The sequence below is a fragment of the Triturus cristatus genome, chromosome 3_1 (assembly GCF_964204655.1).
Source record: "Triturus cristatus chromosome 3_1, aTriCri1.1, whole genome shotgun sequence".
Taxonomy (NCBI): Eukaryota; Metazoa; Chordata; class Amphibia; order Caudata; family Salamandridae; genus Triturus; species Triturus cristatus.
The window spans coordinates 574316367-574339358 of record NC_140583.1 but is presented as its reverse complement, the minus strand read 5'-3'; the positions used below and the strand labels follow the sequence as shown (position 1 = coordinate 574339358).

At 46.9% G+C, this 22992-nt stretch overlaps 1 protein-coding gene across 2 annotated transcripts in view; it reads right to left on the bottom strand.

Annotated features, from left to right (window-relative positions):
* The window catches only part of CHD2 (chromodomain helicase DNA binding protein 2), a 1941047-nt gene that overhangs the window by 1668359 nt on the left and 249696 nt on the right, over positions 1-22992 (bottom strand). For both annotated transcript variants that reach the window (XM_085644496.1, XM_085644497.1), the window contains exon 5: positions 6014-6124. In XM_085644496.1, the coding sequence (XP_085500622.1) occupies positions 6014-6124 (111 nt within the window). The remainder of the gene's footprint in view (positions 1-6013; positions 6125-22992) is intronic.

The window sequence follows — 22992 nt, the reverse complement described above, 5'->3', positions numbered from 1 at the left end:
AACCAGGAGTAGAAATGCTCTCTCCACTGAGAGAGAGGAACCGGCTCTATCACCCCTTTCAGGAGCATCTGATGGACTTCCAAACATAGAAGACGAAGATGTTTTGACACAGTGGCACGAGGGGGCTTGGAAGGTGGTGCATGGACAAACTCCAGAGTATGTCCGTATTGAATGATTTTCAGAACCCAAGGATCCGATGTTATTTGCCGCCAGTTGTGGAAGTTATGTGGTGTTACAGGAAGAGAAGGGACCGTAGTTAAGGCCAGCAAGCCGCTATTGACCCTTAGAGGAGTCCTTCCCCTGGCGTCCTTGGCGTTCTGTGTTATTAGATCTAGAAAAAGAGGATGATTGACCCTGCCGCTGGTTACATTGCGGGTGGTAAGATTGAGAGGGTGATGCATTTGAAGAATACCATTTTTGCTGGTATCCTCCTCTGTAGGTAGAAAAGCCTCTGCCTCTGGCCCCAAGAAAGGGGACCTTGCGGTATTGCAGAGTCCCTAAAGATTTTGCGGTCTCCGTGTCTTTCTTAACGTCCTGAAGCGCATCATCAATATACTCTCCAAAGAGCGCCTCCCCATCGAAGGGAAGATCCAAGATTTAGTTTTGGACCTCTGGACGAAACCATGTAGCTCGAAGCCAGCCTTGGCGACGAAGGACAGCAGCTCCCACTAGGGAACGGAACGCAGTCATTGTCAATGACATCACAAGAGGTTTTCTCTCCCTCCTGTAAAATCTTTTTCGCCTCCACTCTCGCATCTTCCAGCAATTGATCCAGATAGGGGGAAAGGTCGCACCACATCGGACGATCGTAGCGACCAAGTATTGCTAAGGCGTTTGCAGCCCTGACCATCAGGCTGGACATGGAGGAAAACTTCTTGCCGGCGTTATTGAGGCGTCTGCCCTCTTTAGCTATAGGTGTCGTGAAGGGAGCTGAAGGATTTTTGGACTGTCTTTGTGCTTCCTGGGAGATGACAGGTTTAGGCTGACTGACCAGGCTTATATTTCTTTTCAAGGCGAGGCAGTACTGGAATAACCGTGGCTGGACTTCTCACTTTTAAACCCTCGTCCCAGACATGACCAACTATAGGAATGGTCCGAACTAAATTTTTGTAAGTAATAAAGGAAACATTCACACTGCACCTTGGGCATGGGCAGTTCAAATCTCTTAGCAGCCCATTCCATCAAATTATGGAAACCCCCTATGTCTCCAGGGGGAGAATCCACTGGCGCTGGTAAAGGCGAAGCAGGATCCGGAATGATATTGTTATTCCACTCCGTGTCTGGATCTGGGAGAGTGACGTTGCTATGGTCCTCATCAGAGGTATCATCCTGGATGAGAGGGACGATTGGCGGTGTATCTGGAGCCACAGGCAGTGGTGGAGGCGGTTGCAATTGAGGGGTAGAAGGCAGTGCTGGACGAACAGCTGTAACTGGCACCCCAACCAGATTGCATTGGGAATCTCTGTCTATAGTCCGAAAGCATACATTGTAAGTCCATTAGTAGGGAGGAAGGCATAGAGATCATCTGTTGCTGGTAGACCTCTTGATAACCTAAGGGAGGATCATATGTATTCTTCCTCAGAGTCTGTGTTCTGGCACTTATGTGCAACTTAGACAGGCTATTTGCATACCCAGACGGCCAATCCTCCTCAGATCCCTCCTCTTCATGGAGGAGTGCAGGTGGTAGAGGTGTCACCCTCCTGGGGGAAGTCATCTCAGGGGTAATCTGGCACTTCCCGATTGTAATTGCAATTTTTTCCCTCATCGACGAGGTGGTCGACGGGGTCGTCGACGATGATGTAAGACCGCCGTCGTCATCCTTGTCGACGACAAAGTTGTCACCACTGCGGATTCCACAACTGGAGTCGATGCCGTCGACGCTGACCCATGCAGTGTAGACGAGGAACTCACTGTTGACGAGCCCGTCGCCGGAGCCAGAACTGAAGGAGACAAGGATTTTGACTGTATCTTTGAAGTCTTCGTCGACAGAGTCGTTGACAGCGTCGACGAATGAATTTTCTTCACAGACTTGCCATCAGAAGAGACAGATAATGGATTTTGGAAGGCTTTTGGAGCTGCAGGAGGAGAAGATGGAGGAACTGAGCTGGTCTTCCTCTCAGATGTCACTCCTGTTGGTAGTCCTTCCCTCTCCTTTACACCTCAGTGAGGAGATTTGCTAGGACTACGCCTTTTTAGACCTATGAGAGGTAATTTTCAAGGCTTTACTGGGACGGTCTTTAGAAGGTGACGGAGAAGACCTACCCCTTTTCACAGACCTCCTGGAAGATGAAGCGGAGGAGGCCTCATCACTATCACTGGAGAATGGCTCCTTCCTTGACTTAAGCTTCTGGAGCCAGGTCAAGAGACGCCCCTCACGGTCTTGCAAAGTTTTCGTTGAGAAGGTCCGGCATATCTTACAGTCTCCTGCCGTATGGTCTGGGTACAGACAGTAAATGCAGTCCTTGTGCTTGTCCTCCACATAAAGTCTCTTCTTAGCACAGGTTGCACATGCTTTAAAGGGGAATTTCTTCTCCTTGTCAGACATATTGACACGTAGTCTAAGCAGGGTTTGTAGAAAAACAGGTGAAAAAACTGTAGGAATAAGATTGACAGGAAAAAACTGAGCAGAGCTCAGTGGAGACTCCCTTGCACAATGTGCGGTAGAAAATCTGAGGTTCTCTCAGGAAGGTTCTAGAGGGTGAGGCTAATCAGATTGGTTGTTCATTTTATTTGGTCTCTTTTACAAAAAGAGATGGATATGTTACAAAACTAGAATGGGCCTAGGCCTAGTTTCTTTTTTTGTAATGGTTTCTATTGCTATTTTATGTATACCGGGGACTCCCATCTCAACGACAGGGAATGAGTCAGGCATGGGAATCTATGAAAGTTCCAATACTGGAGTAAATCTATTTATGGTGTGCCCCATTCCTAAAACATTTTCTCCTTTATTGCGAACTTAAGCGCCTATTCATGTGATGCACTTGATTGCCTGCTGAACCTGTCTGCTTCTGTGTTCTGAATACCCGGTACTCAGTGAATGGCTAGTAGGCTTATGTTTCTCTGTATAGCCTACTTCCACAGGTTCTGAGCTAGTATGCACATGATTGCGTTCACTCCAGTTTGTTGAGATAGAACAGTATGGTTGTATTGTTCATCTGACTTTGTACTCTTTTTACCCCTGGTGTGGGCCAGGAAGACTTTAAGAGCTAGTGAAACTATTTTTAGTTCCAACACAAATATATGGTATACTGCCTCCAATGGGTTCCATAGAACACCCAAATTCAGTTTCCCATGTGTGCTTCCCACCCATTATGGGCTGAGTCTGTAGTTATGGTCACATTGGGGTTGTTTGAAGGGTCTACCTATTGTGATGTTTTCTATAGTCCACCACTGTATCTCTTTCTGAAACCCCTGTGATAAGCACTAGATCGCCCCAACTCCATTGACGTTGGATCCACTCTTGGATTGGTTTCAACTGGAGTCTGGCTTGGGGAACTAAGAGAATACATGAAGTCATTATGTCCATTGACTTTTGTCAGAGATTGCCCCCCTCAGGTACAGGTAAATTTACTCCATCAATGCCAAAACTTTGGTATAGGAAATGCTTTGTCCCTCCTCGAATTTAGTCCTGCTCCCAGGAAAGCCTTCTTTCTCTCTGGTACTGATTTTGTAAAAATAAAAACCTTGGGAGCCGACTTTATCCCAAAGGAAGTATCCTGAACTCTCAATGTATCTGGTCTACAAAGAATCCGAGAGCTTTCCTGTGCTTGTTGTTCAGCTGCACGAGTAGGTAAGCATCTTTGAGATCTATGGTGGCCATATAATTATCTTCCTTTTTAAATTATTTTTATTGAGGCATTTTATCAGTACAATATGACATAATAGTAGAATGACAACAAATGTGCATCAGGATCATCATTGAGCACCATGAATCTGCCGAGTGGTGCCGAATGAGTGTGAGGTGGAAACTAAACCACTTGCGGAGCCCTGGGAAGGGAGGAAGAGCACGAATAAACTATGCAGTTTGGGTCAAGGACTAAAAGAGGTGGAATGTTCCATCATTTCACGTACTCGTACGGGTACCTCTAAAACAGTGAACTCGGAGTAGGAGTGAAATATGTAAGACCATTGTGTTGGGGGGAGGAAGTATGAATAACGTGAGGGCTCCATGGGACGCATCTTGACAGGAAGTGTGACTCTTAGTAGAACTGAACAGAAGAGGACACCCAGGGCTACGCACAGGGTGTGCAAATCATTTGGCATCATAGGGTAGCTGTGAATGTGGATAAGTTGTCAAATGTGTGGGGGGACTAGAGGGACGGGGAGGGAGAAGTGGAAGGAAGTGTCTTGGCTATTCAGGGCGTGGAGGGGTCGCAGCCTCCTGCATCTCCTCATAGAATTGTGTAAGCCTGGTATCCCATGCTTACGCAATTCAATGGGCAGTTTACAGAGGTGGCAGGTCGCCTCGTAATGTAGGTTAGTGCTTTCGGAATCTCCCCACCGGAGAAGGGCATTCTGCCACTGGATCGGGAGTGATGGCTGGGAGGATATCCAGCATAGGGTGAGAACCCTTTTGCAAGCAAAAGTACCAAATTAGCAAAGCAGGACCGAACTATATGTTTGAGCTCCCTCTTAAAGACCGCCAAGGCAGTCACCTCCCATGTATTGAGAAGCAAGAGTTCAGTTACAGACTCTAGGGCTACATTTATCACCTGCCAATAGGTGAAGAGCAGGGGCCACTCCCACAACATATTGTAGTTTCCTTTCCTTATGAGTGGGAAACATCTTGGAGTTTGGACATCATGAATGTTTCTGTTTTGATAAAATTGTTTAAGAATCTGAGGTCCAGAATAGGGCTTGGTATTCTGTTCAAGTTTGGTACCATTAAAAAAACTTTTCTTTTGCTTTCTTCACTTATAGTTCCACCAACTCTTGCTGCAAGTGAACTAATTATTCATTAGTGTGAGATTTCACATAACTTTAGCTTTACTCTTGGAAGTCTTTGTAAAAAGTCTATACAATGAGCATATTGTATGATATTAATACTTACGTCGGAGGTGACTGCTCTCCATTCCTGGAGTAATCTCCTATTTTGCCATCTACTTGTGTTGCGTGATGGGGGCATCTTAATGTGAAGTCACTTTGATGCGCATCCTGACCCTTTAAGAGTTTGGCTTAGCTGTTTCATTGCCCTATTTAATTTGCTGGTGCGTTTTATCCACTGCTGTGCCAAAGAGGTTTTCCCCAGTGAAGGGTATATTGATAAATGATGCCTATACTTTTAGCTTCAACCCTGGCACCTACAGGCAAGCATGCCTACGCAGGATGGTGCACTTCTCTGCTAGCTGAGTCTGCAGCTAGTGAAGATTTTAGGAAGGTGTTGGCTATGGTGTTTAGCTCTTGTATAACTGAGTTTTGTTCTCTTCTGGTACTGGTCAGGGAGATGCTGCATCAGTTTTTTTCTCCCCGCCATGTTAGTGTTCATACTTGTTCAGGAGGGCACATGAATTAGCTTTTCGCCATTTTGTGGATGCTGCTCCCTCCATCTTTCACAGCATTTCCATTCCTACTCTTTATCAGTTTGTGGTGCAGTCGACGTAGAGATGTTGGCTCTCTTCCTTGCTGTGGTCACAATTATGGAGTCTGCCAGTGCACTGTCTGTGGTGTAGGTGTGATCTTGTGTGGAGAGCTTATAGTTCTTTTCAAGAAGACAATTCCGGACCCAACCAAACGATTACAGAAAAATCTATTGCTGGGTCTTTCCCACAGGATAAGGTGGTGTGAATACCTGAAAGCAAAGTCTTGGCATTTTGTGTAATAGTCTTTTATAATCAAATCTATTTTGGTGTGCCCATTTCCTGAAAAACATTGGAATTTTGAAAACGTGAATTGTGCCAAAGCATTACACAATTACCAAGAAAGATCAATATTCTAGCACACAGAAGCCAGAATCTGTGCACTTCAGTGTAAATATTCAAACCAGACAGCAGGGATCAAGCACATAATTTCTTACCTTCTTGGTAGCAATCGCCTTGAACGAACTGTTGGTTGCTCAGCTTCACTCTCGCCACTGCTAGCTTCCTCATCATCTTCGTCTTCGGACGACTCAAGTTTTTTCTTGCCTCTGTGGACAACCAAACAAAACACAACTCAATATTTTGTAAGGTGCTCCCCTTTCGTAAGTCGTAAAATTATTAACGTACTACACACTGCATGCAGGTTTCAATGACATGGCCTTATAAATGGAAGACACTTAAACAAGCTCAGCCTTCTTCAATCATGCCACAAACTGTGCACTATTAAACTCCACTAAGCAACATTTGACAAAAACCAGTGGCAGCTAAACATATCGGAGTTGGATTGCATACAGATAAGAGCCCAGATTCACAAAAAAGCAAGTTCACATTTATTTTGCAGCAGGACCCTGGCCCATTAGCACAATGTTTCAGATTTGGAACAAAATACCAAATGTGAAATGGTGTTTTGAGGAGGACTCAAATTTGAATCAAACGCCAAAGTGTACGGGGGAACCCCAACTGTTATTTAGATTGTATAGACACATATGTAGTGCAACCGCAATTCTACATTGCAGGGTCTGAAATCTAGATCAGTACTACAGATCTGGATTTGAACACTAACAGCCATCATAACAATAAGGAAAGAAAGAGTTACTTACCTGTGTTAATCATCTTTCTAGTGGATACTCTACCTACAGATTCCTCATCTGTGCCAAGCATCAAACTGGATCCGGAAACTTCAATGCTCTCAAGTTGCTAGTAGCAGGGTGTTGAATTAATATGGACACCAGAAGGAAAGTTGGGTGAAATCCCCAAAGGAATAGGTTACTTACATGGTAAGCATCTATTCATAGCCTGTAGTGCTGCAAATTCACATGCTGTGCGCGCTCCTACCATCTAGTGTTGGGCTCGGACTCTACAATTTGTTTTTCTCGAACAAGTCTTTTGTTGCCTAGGTGACGTTGAGACTCGTCTTCTTTGAATCAACGTGCATGGTCAACGGCGCCATTATTAGATTGCTTATTCTTTCACTCGATTGTAGCATGTGAACATATATGAATAACTAAGCATTATAAGTGTAAGACTAATAGATGTATATAAATTCAAACAGGTTTGAGAAAGTGCCATCCTTCTTGCATGGTATGCCCCCACTTTTTGCTGAATTGCTGATGTACTTTGACTGAGTGTGCCCTGGGCTCCTGCCAATCAGGTACCCAGGGCCTGTGTTTCTTCCCTAAAACTGCATTGAAGACTAAACCCAATTGGCATCTCTGGCCACATGTCAGCCCCTGGTAAATGGTACCCTAGGTACCCAGGGCCCTGTGACCAGAGAAGGCCCCTAAGGGCTGTAGCACTTATTGTACCACCATTAGAGGCCCTGTACCCTGACACACACACACTGCCTTTGCAGGCTGAGTGTCTTGGTGCAGAACAAAACAGAGACAACATGGCACACATCCCTGTGTGCCATGCCCACAAAACACACTGCCCTGGCATACCTCAGTCACACCTCTAGCTGGGTGCCCTATGCCAGTGGTGTGGGTACAGGTGCCTGAGCCTTGTACCCCTACAGTACCCGGGTCCATTCCTGGGCCCTGTAAGTGCAGTGCTGCCATTAAGAGTATATGGTGCTGGGAGATCGTCATCACAAACTCCACAGCACCATGATGGCTGCACTGGAGACTGAGAAGTTTGATATCAAACTTCTCAGCACATTAAACCCACTCTGATGCCAGTGTGGGATTTAATGTAAAATGGACGACAGAGGGCATCTTAGAGCTGCCCCCTGAACCTAACCAACAACCAGCGTCCTGACTGAGAGGCTGCCTAGGCTGTCATCCAGCAGACATGTTGCTGGACCCCTGGGTAGAGAGGCATCCGCTCTCGTGGGTCTGCAACAATGCACAACCTGAGCGAGGTGCTAGGTCTCCTCCCCCAGGATGGGCATGGGAAGCTTCAAAGGCATGCCGCCTTTGTGAGCTTCTCCAGGCCACTTGCTGTACTCAGCAACTGGCCCCCACCGGTTCTGACCCCCCACTCTGGCGGGAAGATCGGCGGGAAAACCTAAGTGAGGAAAGGGGGAGTGCCAGCCTCTGCCAATCCCACCCCTCAGGTGGGGGAGGCGAGGTGAAGCACAACTCAGGGTTCTCGCCATCTTGAAGATGTGGAGCTCTACCCATCAGGACAAGGCTCCTGCCCCCCTCCCACTGCAGAGTGACAGGATAGGGGGTGTACCCCACCCCAGGGAAGGGACCCATTGGTCCCTGACCTTCACCTACCTGTAAAACCCCTAAATTTAGTATATAGGGGCACCCTGAACCTTCCTTCCTCAGATCCCAAATCCGAAACAAGAAAGAAGATCTGCCGTGCAGCTGCTAACAAAAGGACGACACCAACTGACTTGGCCCGAGCCCTACAGGCCTGTCGACCCTCGAATCTGCTCGTGCTAAAACCCGGCGTCTCCAGTGGTCAGCAACCTCGAAAACCCCAGAGGACCTGACTGCATTGCTCATCTACCAAGACTGGAACTCCAACGAGCAGTGGTCCTGCTCAACAACAAGCAACAACCCCTGGTGCAAAGCCAGGAACTGCGAAACCAGCACACTCTGCATCCGCCGAGCCCGGCCTGTGCCTGAGTGAACAAAGTCCCCGAGGACGTCCCCCTGGCGACTGTGACCAAGAATCCAGCACCCAAGGACCCTCCTCGACGCTCCTGATGACGCCTGCAGCCTCACAACCAGGGACCCGCAGAGGGTAAGATTTCCTGACACGAAAAGACACCCCTGCGCCCTGCGGCCCCCTGTGCCCAGCTCCTGGGTGCCTACCTATCCTACAGCTTCCCAACGTACCCCTCGGAAGTGGTGGTCACACCTGAAGACTCTCCGTCCCCGAGCTTGCAGCCTTTATTTATCTTGCAGCTTCTCCATTGAAATACACTGAGCGCCCGACAGCTAAAAAGCACCCTGCACCCAGCCGCCCGAGTGCCCCTTGTAGTGCAACCTCTATACTTTCTTACTTCCCCACTTGCCCTGTGTGAGTGACCAGAAGCCCAGCTCCCACAGCCGCGTGGCCTGCCTGCTAGCAGCCACCAACCAAAGGCCCTACGCCCGCCATAGGCTAACATTGGGCCTAACTCCCTCTGCACCCGGCTGCCCCTGTGCCGCTGAGGGTGTAACAACTGTACCTACCCGACCCTGGGAGACCCCTGAGTCTATGCCCAGAACCTTAACTCTGCCAGTCGAGTACTTACCTGAAAGCCGATAACCTACATTTTCTCCATAGGGTAACATTGACTGGTTTCACTTGGAAATTCTTCTTTTCTCCATAGGGTAACATTGACTGGTTTCACTTGGAAATTCTTCTAAGTGTCGAGTTTTGAAACTTTAAAATATTCACTAAAAATCAGCCGAATAACGAAAACGAAATTACTCACCTGTTATCAGGAGAGATCCCAGTGCTGGATCTTGGTGCCCAGCACTGACCCTGAAAAGTAATTACAACTGTACTTACCGCTAACTTGATTTTCCTCCATAGGATAACATTGCCTGGTCGATTTTTGAAACATTCAAATATTCCTTAAAAATCGCCTGTGTAACAAAAACGATTTCTTTCAACTGTTTACAGGAAATGCACCAGGGCTGAATCCAGGATCCAACCCTGAGTAAAAAAATCACACGCAAAGTAACTGAAATTGCATTTACTTAAAAATTCCCATTGAGCTCAATGTTATAATTGTGTTTGAATTGTGTTGCCTATTGCAACAACTGTAACTATTGCATTTAAAAGTATATTGCTTATTGAAAGTATACAACTACAGCATTTCATTCTGAAAAAGTATTTTGATACCTACTTGTGGTTCTAAAATGAAACAACTATATATTTTCATATATAAAACAATTGGCCTAGAGTTCAGTTCTTGAGTGTGTGAGACCATTTGCTGACTGAGTGTGTACAACAAATGCTTTACACAGTCCTCTGATACTGCCTTACTGCTCGACCAAGCTACCACTTTAGAGAGTAAGGTTATATCTAACTTTAGGTTCTGCCAAACCTCTGGGGACTGCGGACTCTGTGCACACTGAACTTTACTTTGCTGCAGTATATACAGAGCCACTTTCGTACAACAGGGAAAACAGAATTATAGCCAGGCGCTGTTTCTCATATCCCCATTTCCCTCATGGGAAATAGTCCATATGGTCCACTTTAGTTCATGTTCTGAGAAGGACACACGTAGCAATGATGAAGTCCATATATAATCTTCATTTCAAAAGTTTATCTTCATTTCAACATTATTCAAAGTTTTCATTTAAGTACATAACGTCCATGGCCAAGCCAACACGTGTTTCGCGAGTTACGTAGGGTGGAGAAAAAATTGACCATGGCTATAGCCTAGAAGAGATAGCAGAGGAGACTTCATATGATTAAGTCGTGTATATAAGAAATTTGTAAGATTTGAAAAATTGAAGGATTTACATAATATTGGAAGCCCTGAAGAAGCGAGTAAATCACACACCCACTCACATACCCATACACCCACTAAAACAGGCACTCACCCATATATCCACTTACACAAATAGTTGCATACCCATAGAGCCATTCACACAGCCACTCAGTCACCCATGCAGCAACTCTGGCACACACTCACCCACCCATAGGGCCACTCAAAGAAATAGCCACTTAAACACACTCACCCACACAGCCACTCACACACCTACTCACTCACCACTTCAGCCACTCACACAACCACTAACTCATCCATACAACTACACACACACACCCACTTATTCCTCCATTCTGCCACTCCCACACACACACACACACCCCATACAGCCACTGAGACACCCACTACCATACTGATAGAGACCGACACACTGCCACTCACATCACATATATTAGAAACAGTATCACTCAGTAGAACAAAAAGAATAGTAATCTAACTTATGCAATACCTTAGTATATATCTTTAACTCTCAGAAACATTTACGAAACACTTACACTCACTGAATGATGTCATCAGGGATGTTACAAACCATGTCATGACTGATGTCATGATGTGAGGTCATAAGCAGTACAGTGCGGGGGCTTAAGTTATAGTTAGCTTAGCTATATATAACATTCCACGTTTAGGCTTGATTCCTCCTGCGATTACAGCTGCACAGACAGCGAAGTCAACAACCCGGTAGGTGGTGCAAAAATAAACCAAAACATGAACGGGTGCCTCAGATTAAAACTTACGGTAGACGCCTTTCGGCAAAACGCCTTCTACTGGGCCCGTTTAACATATATTATGGCTATTTCTTACATACAAATATTGCGTTTGTGTCCATCCACATTTTGACTGCCCTTTTAGAGAGTAGACCTTTGACTTTCTCAAAAAGCAGGTTTTGTTTGGGCACTAATTTTCCAAACTAGACGTTTCAATACATAACTGTTTCATCATGACTCGTTAAGAAATGCATTGTATTACAATTGTGCAACTTTTACAGTTTTTGTTTTCCAAAGCAATTTTCAAAGTGCATTTAGAATTTCAATATTTTAACAGAATTCCAAATGAACAATTTGGTAATGCTGATTTCATTACGTATCACCATTCCACACTTCTCTAATACATATGAAATTACAACGTGGAACTTAACATTATTTTTTAAGACTACAAGTGTGTTTATGCTGGGTCATTTGATGGTGATGTTTGTAAGTCTATGATCAGTAATCCCTTTTTATCGTATTAAGAGGGAAAAAAGGAGATATTCAAGCAATATATGAGGAATGATCATGAATGTAATCTATATGCTATGTATTCCTTACGATAATGTCACCTCTATGTTATTTGAGAAAGAAAAGGTTGCTCCTATTGTACTAGGTTTGAGAATGGAACGTATTGGAGACATTATTTTGCTCCGTTTCACAACTTGATTGATAATCTTATAAGGATGCATTTATTCACTTTGGAAGATGAAAGGTTATTAATTTCCATCATATTTGGTGATCACACTGATTATATATGAATGGGGGAGCATACTCTCCCCCACCCCGCCACATACTGATTAAGGCCCTGGGGACCCGATCCCCTGGGGCCCTAGGCATAATTCAATAAGGGATGGTGGCCCCCTCCTCAACCCCAGAGACTGCTACAATTAAACCCCAACCCCGGCTATGTTTTCCTGGGTGCCCTGGAGCCTCCCAAGGCGCTAAGTGTGCTATGGGACTGCGGGGAAGGCACTAGGGCCCCGCTGTCCCAGCCGGTTCCACCACCTCCTGCGGTAGCCAGCATTGCTATTGCACACAGGGAGCTGCTGCAAATGCAGCTCCCAGTGTGCAAAGACAATAGTTTCATCCCTTTCCCTGCCTGCATGTCTGCGGGCAGGAAAAGAGATGTAACCTTTGCTTCCAACGGGTGGGAGCACTTTGACAGCTCCCGCCTGCTGGAATCAGAGTAATCGCTTTTGCTTGGCAGGAGCTGTGATCAGGCCCTGGGGAATGGCGGTCCCCAGGGAAATTTTTGGCTCCAGCAGTGAGGCAGCGCGGTCCCCATCTTTAATGTTAATTGTAGCCCCTGGGAGGAGGTGGTCGCCCTGGGGAGGAGGTGGTGGTGGTGCTCCCCAAGGGTCCACGCGTCATCCTCTATTCATTTTATTTGTAGCCTCGGCGATGTAGTGGTCCCTGGGGCCATCCGCACGAGCCCCAGGGAGGTGGTAGTCCCCAGAGCATAAAAATGTTCATGGAGTGGGGCCATGTGCTCTCCCCCCTCCTTTAATTTAGGAGGCATGACACTGGGACCTGGGAGACCCCACCACCAAACCTTGGGGGTCAGGGCATTCCTACCTGGCCCAGTTTTCTTTATTTGAAATGTTTTCTGGGGGTCTCAGCTGAAGCCAAGTCCCAAGATAGCTGCTAACACCTCCTGGTTAAAGTGTTGGCAGCCAATCAGATTTTAACAAGGGACTGTCGGATCCGCAGAGAATCCACGTTTTGGTTAATATCCATAATATTGCTTTAACAGATTTACACCAAATCACAAAAAGGCACTTCTCTGGACCAAGATCTAACTTTCTGACAAATTTAGTGAATTTTGTTCAGTGATTCGGGCTGTAGTCATGTTCAAAACCCCTATGGAGAATAACATGTGGTAAATGCGTTTAGGGACGCCCCCTTTTTCTCTAGGCCCACTTCACAGGTCACCCCAAAACTTTCCAGGCACCAACCGAAGTGAGCGTCATATTGGTTTGGAAAAGTTTAAGATTCATCAAAGTCGCCCAAAGATAGTGGCAAAACAAAAAACGCTCTTCCTATGGAAACAGGGTCTTAACTAAAGCTAGCTACTGGTGACCGTATATATGTTCACTGAAGAAAAAAATAAGTTACAGGGATGTTATAGTTAGGGTCAAATTTCACTCGTACAAAACCAGTGAAATTCAGCAGTTATAGTTACCTAAGCGAACTATAACTTACACCCCCGCAATGCACCTCACATGTTACATCACTCATGACATGGTCAGTGACATCATTGATGACATCACTGATGAAATCTCAAATAACCAATTTCGGCCCTGGAGACTATATCCTCCGGGGTCTGGCCTCCACATTAGGGTGCCGCAGTGGGAGCCTCAAAGCCCCACAGTCTCTGCCCGCTCCCCGCCTCATGCGGGAGCCGGCATTGCTTTGAGAACCAGGGAGCTGCCTGACTCTCAAATCAATTTGTGTGTTTCCCTGCTTGCTTGACAGTGGGCAGGGAAACAGAGAAATGCTCCGCTTTCAGCAAGCAAGAGCATTTAAGAACTCTCGCTTGCTGAAAGCAGAGCGTTTGCTGTGGCTAAACGGCAATGCCCTGGGGGTGAGGGGGGGAGACAACCTGGGACATTGCAGGAGCCGGGCCAGGGGAGTGACGGTCCCTAGGGCCATGTGTCCAGGAGGGGGCGTCCTGTGGCCCCCACCTCAAAGGTTTACTTTAGTGCCAAGGAGGTGGTGGTCCACAGGGCCGGGGGGTCCGTGATGGACCCCCTTCCTTATTTTGTTATATATGCCCCAGGAAGGTAGCGGTCCCCGGGAGTGCAGGGGGGCCACATGGGACCTACGCATTTCTTTAAATTATTTGCCCTCGGGAGGTGGTGGTCACCTGGGATGCGGGGGGGGGGGGGATGCGGGGGGGGGGAGGGGGGGATCCGCGCAGCCCACCACACTGTATTCAATTCAAGCTCCAGGGAGGTGGGGGTCCTTGTGTCCTAGCATTGTATTCAATTAATGCCCAGGGAGGAGGCGGCCTGCTCTGCCCCCGCTCTGTATTCGATTAAAGCCCCAGGGAGGTGGCAGTCCCCACGGCTGCAGAAGTCTGTGCGCCTCCCACACTCATTTGCATTAAAGCCCCGGGGAGGTGGTGGTCCCCGGGCTACTATAAGCCTTAGTAGGGGGGCCCTGTGAGCACTCCTCTTTCTAGCACGCAATGCCCCCATGACCTGGCCCACCCAGGGGCTAAATAAAGTAAAATCTCTGAAAAATGTTTAGTTTCAGACACAGATTTGACTGAGATTTTGTTTTTAAAAAAATGCTTTTGAGCCTTGGCGGGGACTACGGGAGACCCCTGCACCATGACCAGTGGCTCAGGGTGACCCTACCCTGGCCCCTTTTCGGTTTTAATGTTTTTTGTGGGACTCAGCTTCAAGCTGAGTCCCAAGACAGCAGCTGCCAACACTTCCTTGTTGGAGTGTTGGCAGCCAATCAGATTTCAGCATGGATCCGCAAATTCTCTGCAAAAAACCACGGCCCTAGATATCTATATTTTTTGCTCTTTAATTGCTTTCAAACTACTGAACAGATTTAGACCAATTCACAAAAAGCGTGATATGTGTAACCAAATCTACCTTTCTGTCAAGTTTTATGTAATTCCGTCCAGCAGTTCGGGCTGTAGTCGCGTATAAAGATCCTATGGAATTAACATGGGGAAAACGAGTTTTGGGACCCCCTTTTTTCCTCGCCCCCCCCGCTTGACGGATCACCCCAAAAGTTTCATCATTTCATCACAGCAGCTTGGCCCACTAACATACGCTTTAAAAATTCTGTGAAGGTTTATCGAGCGGCGTCAAAGTTATTAGCAAAACAAAAAAATCTCTTCCTATTGAAACAAGGTCCCAACTATAACTACCTACTGGCGACCCCCGGTGGGTAATATATATATATATATCACTCAACTTATATCACAGATGGTGTTCTGGAAGCACTGCTGCTGGACGCCTTAACAGTAACACATACTCCTTCCCATTAAAAGAGAACCCCACTCGAGGATCAGATCAATCCATTTAGTGCATGCCACAATTAAAATAAAGAGACATTTCGTCAGATTGATGCTTTTTTCAATCTTTGAAGTTGCCATTGTGGATACGCCCTTTATGCAAATTCATAATCCATAAGCATGAAAAAAATACTCCTCGTCTAATTCTCGCAATCATGTCATTAAATGTAAATGTTCACAGTCATATTTCCACGGGGAGCATTTAAAATATTCAAAAGCACTTGCTCCACAAACACAACAGTTTGTACCTTGTGGTTAGTGGCATAACATTTATGCAAGTCTCTAATCCTTACAGCTTGTTAATACATCTGCGGTGCCCTGCTTCGGTGACCTCAGATATCATCAGCAGGGACAGGCTACACTTGAATGTAGGTTTCTTTTGAAGGGAAGGAATATATCGAATGACTGCCGGGAAAGCAGGACGGTGCATGTGAATCTGCAGGGTTACACGCTACAAAGAGATACAAGATAAGTAATATACTCCATAATGCGTGGCAAAAGTGTGTAGGGATGCTTATGGAACTGTCTTGCAAATTACTGAAACACGTAGAGCAAAGGCCAAAGTTGACAAATTGGCCCTGGTGGAATCAGCCCCTAGTCCCTCTGCGGGCTTCTTTCTTGGCCGAGGTGTGGCTTGTTGATGCTCAGAATTATTTATCTGGACAGGGTCCACTTCTGGACCGCTGAGCCTTTCTTGGAACTACAGTACTTGAAAAAAAAGCTGGTCATCCAGTCGTATGTCTTTGGTGCAGTCTAGGTAAAAGCGGACTATGGGGCATATGCATCAACATTAGCATTTGCGATTCCTTATTAGCGAAAAATAAGGAATCGCTAATAAGGAATAGCAAAAGGCTATGCATGTAGGAATCGCTATTCAAATAGCGATTCCTTAACATTCCTTATTACCGAATCGGTAATACCGAATCGGTAATAAGGAATACCTACCCATTCATTCCTATGGGCTTGGAGGCCCATAGGAATGAATGTAAAGCCATTCTGTATTAGCGATTCGGTATTACCGAATCGCTAATAGCTGGAGCACTTTCAAGGGTGCCAGGGTGTCAAAAGGACACCCTGTTGCACCCCTGAAAATGATATGTGCACAGATGTTGCACACACACATGCTCTAAGGGCATGTGTGTGCGCAACATGACACTTTGAAAAATGCACAAAAGTGCATTTTTCAAAGTTTTTGCAAATTACCATGCAGTTCATCTTCATGGTAATTTGCTCCCCTTATTAGCGAAATCGCTAATTTTTTAACTTTGATGCATTGCATTTAAGGAATCTCACTTTGGGATTCCTTAAATGCAATCGCTATTTAAGGAATCGGTATTTAAGGAATCCCTATTTAAAGAATCGCTATTTAAGGATTCCTTAAATACCGATTTCTGCTTTTGGGTTGATGCATTGGGATTGGGTATTTTTTCCTTAATACCGGGAGCTAATAAGGAATCGGTATTTTACCGACTGGATTTTGGCTTGATGCATAAGGCTGTTTGCGCCTAGAATCCAGCCAATAAAGCCACTCCTCCTCCTTTGTAGGGTGGGGTACATAATGTCAGTATAGTGATGGGCTGCGCTAAGTGAAAGGGAGTCACCATGTTTGACAGGAAAGCAGTCCTTGTCTGCAAAACCAATTTGTCAGGCAAAAATGAGGTGAATGGCAGATGGAAGCTTAAGGGCGGTAAATCACAGACCCGTCTCGTTGAGGTTATTGCCATCAAAAACACTGTTTTGAGGGTTAACATGTGCAGCTGGCAACTGTGAAGGGGCTCGAACAGAGAGCCCATCAAAAGTATCAAAATATTTAAAAAAAAGAAAAAAAAAAAGTGATAAGCATAAAAAAAAAAAAAAAAGTATCAAAATAAATTTAAGGTCCCACTGGCATGACAAAGGGAGTTGAGGGGCACACCTTAGTGTAAATTCCTTTGAGAACTAACATCACAATAGGGTTTTAAAAGTTTAAACAGGGTAGGTTGGTCTGGGTGACAAAGGAAAGCTGACAAAGCCAAACACCCTTTTACAGAGACAATCGCACACCCCTTCCACAATCCTCCGCTCAACCGGACTACTACACGCACACTCGCCACATACCAAGAAACAGATCCAGCGGTTGTGTCTTCTCATACCTCGCTCCTAAAGCCTGAAACTACGTGTTCTGCACATCAGAGCTGTCTCCTCAGTTATTGAATTTCGCAAAAAACTGAAGGGCTGGCTCGTCACCTAGAGCTGGCTCAGCCCTTAAGCATTCTTCTTTAGCGCCAGGATACCCGCCTGGGGTGAGTTGCACGCTATATATATATATAATAACGGTGCAGGTTGCATTGTTTCTCCATCAAACCAAATTCGCAGCAGCGCTCTAGATTATGATGGAATCCGACAGGCCTCCTCAATGCTAAAACCACTGCCTACAGAGGAACCACTGCAGAGCCTTCATATGCCAACGTGCATGTGCGATCAAAACAATGCAGGAAGCCAGCAAACCAAAGTAGGCAAAGGACCTTCAAGACTGGAACTTGGTTCCATCCATTTTGGAGGGCAAGCATCAGCTAAACATCGGCATCTCTCGGAGGTGGATGGAAGGCACAGATGAAAGTAGTGTCCATACCTGAGAGGGCTGCAGATGAGATTTGGACCCATTAAATGAAAAGCCCAGGTCTAACACTGCCAACTGCAGGTGATGTGTCACTGCCTTCGGCGATCTGGCTTTAATCAGTCAGTCGCCCAGGTATGGGAAGGCTGGTAAGCCAGAGTTTCTGAGACTGACCACAACCAGGTTCATCTCCTTGGTGAAGACTCAAGGTGCAGAGGTCAAACCAAATGGGAGTACTGTAAACTGGTAGTGCGTAGAATCCTCCACAAAACACTTCCAATGGGAAGGAAGTACCAGAATGTGGAAAATTGCATCCTGCAGGTCAAGGGACACCGTTAAATCTCCAACAACCCTCGAGCTAGGGTCTGCATCTTAAGAAATGCAGGTCCCGGAGATCCAGGATAAGGTTCAGACCGATGTCTGTCTTTGGAACAAGAAAATGTTGAGAGTAACATCTATGCTCAATCTCCTGCTCTGACATTAACTCCACAGCAACTTTTAGGAGGAGTGCTGCCACTTCTTGTTGCAGCATGGAAACATGATTGAGGAAGTAAAGAAAACGGGGAGGTGGATCTTGAAGGAAGAGTATGGTATACCCCCTTTCTGTGACAAGAAGGAACCACTGATCCGAAGTAATGGCCTTCCAGGCCAGTAAAACGGACACCCACCACACCACAGGCTCCATGTGGGCTTGGAGAAGCAAACTAGACCCGTTTTCCTCACGGTGCAGGGGTGGAAAAGGAGAACGAGAAGGAGATTTGCTGGAGGGATCTGCAGCCCTTACCTCTTTCTTTACTCTTGTATTGCTTAACCAGCAGAGTTTAGGGAGTGCCAAGTCTGGGGCTGAGAGAGCAGACATTACCAAAATACTTTGGCAATGTCGATCAAACAGTAGCAATGTAAAAGATAAACATTTAGTGTAACAGGCAGAAAATGCAATGCTATCCTATGGGAGAAAAACAATTATATGCATTTACAGGTAAGTACTCGACTTACACATCCAGTCTTCAGGGGTTCGGACCAACACTGGGCAAGGGTCAGATCAAGGTAGGTACTGCACCACCAGCAGCACTGGGGCGGCTGGGTGAGGAGGACACTAGGCCCAATGTTAGTCAATGGAGACTTGGGGAACCCACAAGAGATGCGGTTTGCAGGTAAGTGCCCACAGTTTAAGGGCACAGGCCCTGAGGGTTAAAGTAAGCACAGGGCCACAAGGCAGCACCAACCTTACACCACCAGTGGCACAGGGGCGGCCAGGTACAGGGTGCAAATCACCATCAGGCGCCCAATGCTTTTAAATGGGGAATCTCGGTCACACAGAGAGGCTGCAGGCTCGGTCCAGAAGGCTTGATGAAGGGGACCACCGGCTGGGCAGGTAAGTTGGGATGTGTGAGGAGGCTTGGGCACTCGCCGTCAGTAGGGCTCACAAAAGTCGGGGGCGAAGATGCAGGAGTGCCCTTTGGGGTCGGATTACTTTAACCGGATCCGGTGGCAGTTGGTGGGACCCTTCAAGATGAGGCTGCAGGCATCTAGGAGAGGTCAGCATACACTAGATTCAAGGTCAGATTTGCTGGGGAGACTTCACTGGACCAGTGAGCCACTCAGACTCGAGCCATGGGCGTCAGGTGCAGAGTGGGCAGGGATTGCCTTTCCAGCTGTGTCGGAGAGTTCTTATAGTTGGATTCTTCTGGACAGGGCTGCGGTCCTCTGGAGATCTGGTCTCTGTTGAAGCATGGGAAGTCTTCATCGGGTTCTGGAAGTCACTGGCCACAGGACAGGCATTGTCTTCTTCACAGGGTCTGGGGCCAAATCAGTAGTCGCCTCCAGGCTCGGTTGCAGAGTGTCTTCAGGAATCTGAGGATCAAGGTTCAGGGATGCCCCTAAATACTGAATTCAGGGGTGTTACAGGTACTGGCAGATGGTAGCCAATGGGCTACTTCCCTTTTAGGGTGACTACACCCTTAGTATGTCCCCTCCCTTTGGGGAGGGGACATCCCCTAACCTGACTGGCTAAAATCCTTCCATTCAAGATGGAGGATTTTCTAAGGAGGGGTCACCGCGGTCCACAGCACCTTAGGGGTGGTCCTGGCAGAGAGGGGACACACCTCTACTGAGTACTAATTTTCCAGCCGACCTTGCTGCCAAAATTGGGGCTTGGTCAGGGGGGCAGGCATCCCCACTAGCTGGAGAGGGTATGGCTAGCATATCAAGGGTAAGGAAGTCTTTCAGGCTCACCGCCCTGAATGCTGTTCCTGCTTGGGGGTAGTTGTGAAGTGCCTCCAGCCCAAGCAGCCTTTGTCCCTGACCCAAGAGAGCACAAGGGCTGCCACCTGAGGGGTCAGAAACATGTCTGTGTGCGGCAGGTTGGTGCAGACCAGTCAACTGGACACAAAGCAGTTGGTTGTTTTTCAGGGGGCATCTATAAGTTGTCCTCTGAGTGCATGTTGCAATAAATTCAATACTGGAATCTTGTATGGGTTTATTGTGCTGGAAAGTTTGATCCCAAACTTCTTAGCATTCAGTAAAGACATCATGGAGCTGTGGAGTTTGTGATGACTCAATATGGCTTCACTGCACTTACAATGTCTAAGAATGGACTTGGAAACTGTAGTGGCATATTGCTCATGCAACTTTTCCCTCACCTGTGGTATAGTGCACCCAGCCTTAGGGCTGTGAGGCTTGCTGGAAGGGTGGCTTACCTATGCACAGGCAGTGTTAGGTAGGTATGGCACACAAGGATGTGTGCTATGTCGACTTGTAAGTTTTGTCCGCACCAAAACAAACAGTCTGCAATGGCAGTGTGTATGTGTTAGGTGAAGTGTCGCGGAGGGTGGGGGAATACATGCTGCAGCCCTTAGAGACCATCTCTGGTCACAAGGGCCTTGGTACCAGTGGTACCTTTTACATAGGACTTACATGTGGGCCAGAGGTGTTCCAATTGTGGAAACAAAGGTACAGTTTTGGTGAATAACAACAGGCACTGGGAACCTGACTGGCAGGGACGTAGTGAACACTCAGTCAAAGTGCATCAGATATCAGACAAAGCGTGGGTGGTAACCATGCAAAAAGGGACACTTTCCTACACTCACTACCTCTTGGAAGTGGGTCCTCATGTCCTCTAGGCCATGTCCCATAAGTCATGGGTATCTGGCGCTAAGAGACAGGTGGCACTGAGGGATTTGAGTGCCATGCTGGCCGCTGAAAACGTTTCTTTCCCCACACCTCCAGATGTTTTAATTCCCTGTGTGCAGAAGCCAAAAAAGAACCATTGGTCCTGAGGTGGGCTTCTGCCAGATTGCCATGACGGGTCCAGTAATGCCCTGTTGAAGAGTTAAAAGGGCTCTGATGTTGGTGTAACTGAAAGGAGAACGTCAGTGAGGACATTTGTTTTGGCATCCACCGCCAAGAGCTGCAGTTCCAGCACATAAGCATTTTTTTAAACCACGGAATAAAAGGACATCACTTCTGGGGTGTAAAGCCCTTTAGGTAGCTCCATCTCCATCTCTGGGGAGGTGCCCAGTACAATGGCCATTGAGTCCTACCAGCTCGTAGCTTTGATCTCCACATCAAACTTTGGTTTGATTTCCCCATCGGACCTAGCCATAGGCATTAAGATTAAAAGGATCAGAGTCTGATCCAAAAAGGTCAGGGGTCCTGTGCCTGTACTTGTTTTGAAGTACAGCTCGAGGAAAAGATTGAGGTGCCGCCAATAGTTTTGTGTCCAATGCCGAAGGTGGAGTCAGTGGCTTCTGTGGCAGGGCCAGCCACAACATGGATGGCTGCAGCGTCATCTAGCAGAGTGTCAGAGAGAAGGAAGGATGAGCCGGCGCAGGTGCCTGAGGAGTGGAGTCAAAAGGCACAGTCAGGGCCATAGGTGTAAACATGAGCAGGCTGTAATGCGACAGTGCACTGGATGGCGTCGTGGTCTGGTCCCAAATGGCATAAATGGCATTAAGAAACAACACCGGGTGCGATCCTGGAGTCAGGAAGGATAAATTACTTGCCTGTAATCCTAATTCTCTTCCAGGGGTATACTCATCAAACTAGGATGTGTTCTGAGAACTACTCTGTTGGCGTGAAACACAGTGTAAGGTTCTTTACAACAGAAAGCCTGGATCTCACTCACCCTGCGAGCCGATGTAATAGCCACAAGGAAAGCATCTTTCCATGTGAAATGCTGCAAGGAAGCTTTATGAATAGGCTCGAAAGGGGCTCCCATCAACTTTGTTAATACAATGTTAAGCTCCCATGGAGGAGAAGGAGACCTGACTGGTGGGTGAACCTTTCTCAAACCCTCAAGAAAATCCTTTACCACAGGAATTCTAAACAAAGAAGTCTCGATGGGGGACTTCCTATAGGCTGTGATAGCTGGACTTTGATAGAAGTGAACTGAAGACCAGATTTAGCCAAATGCAGCAAGTAGGATAAAATCACCTGTTCCTGACCCCGGATGAGATTATGTCCATAGTCCACACACCATAGGAAGAAACGCTTCCACTTGAAAGCATACGATTTCCTCGTGGAAGGTCGTTTCGCTTCTTTGAGAATAGTCATACAGTCTGGATTCAATTGTAGGTGTCCGCATTGTAAGAGTTCAGGAGCCATGCTGTCAACCGTAGGGAAGAGAGGTTGGGGTGTAATATTCTCCCTGCCTGTTTGGATAGGAAATCTGGGCGGCATGGCAACCGCCTGTGTGGCACTTCTGATAGTTGAAGGAGGTCCGGAAACCACCACTGGCGAGGCCATTCCAGGGCTATTCGGATCATCCTGGGGTTGGTCCTGTACAGCTTGTTAATTACAGTTGGGATCAACGGAATCGGTGGAAAAGCGTACAGTAAGCTCTGAGACCATTCGCTCAAACGGGCATTCCCTTGAGATCCTTGTTGGGGAAATCTGGATGCGAAGACTGGGCATTTCGCGTTTACCGAGTCTGCAAACAGGTCGATGTCTGGCATTCCCCAATCTCGAAATATGTTGTGAGCGACCTCGTTGTTGAGAACCCAATCGTGGGCTTCGACAAAGTCTCTGCTGAGGAAGTCGGCCTGTGAGTTGAGAGAACCTGGTAGATGAATAGCCACTATTGACAAGTCTCTCGC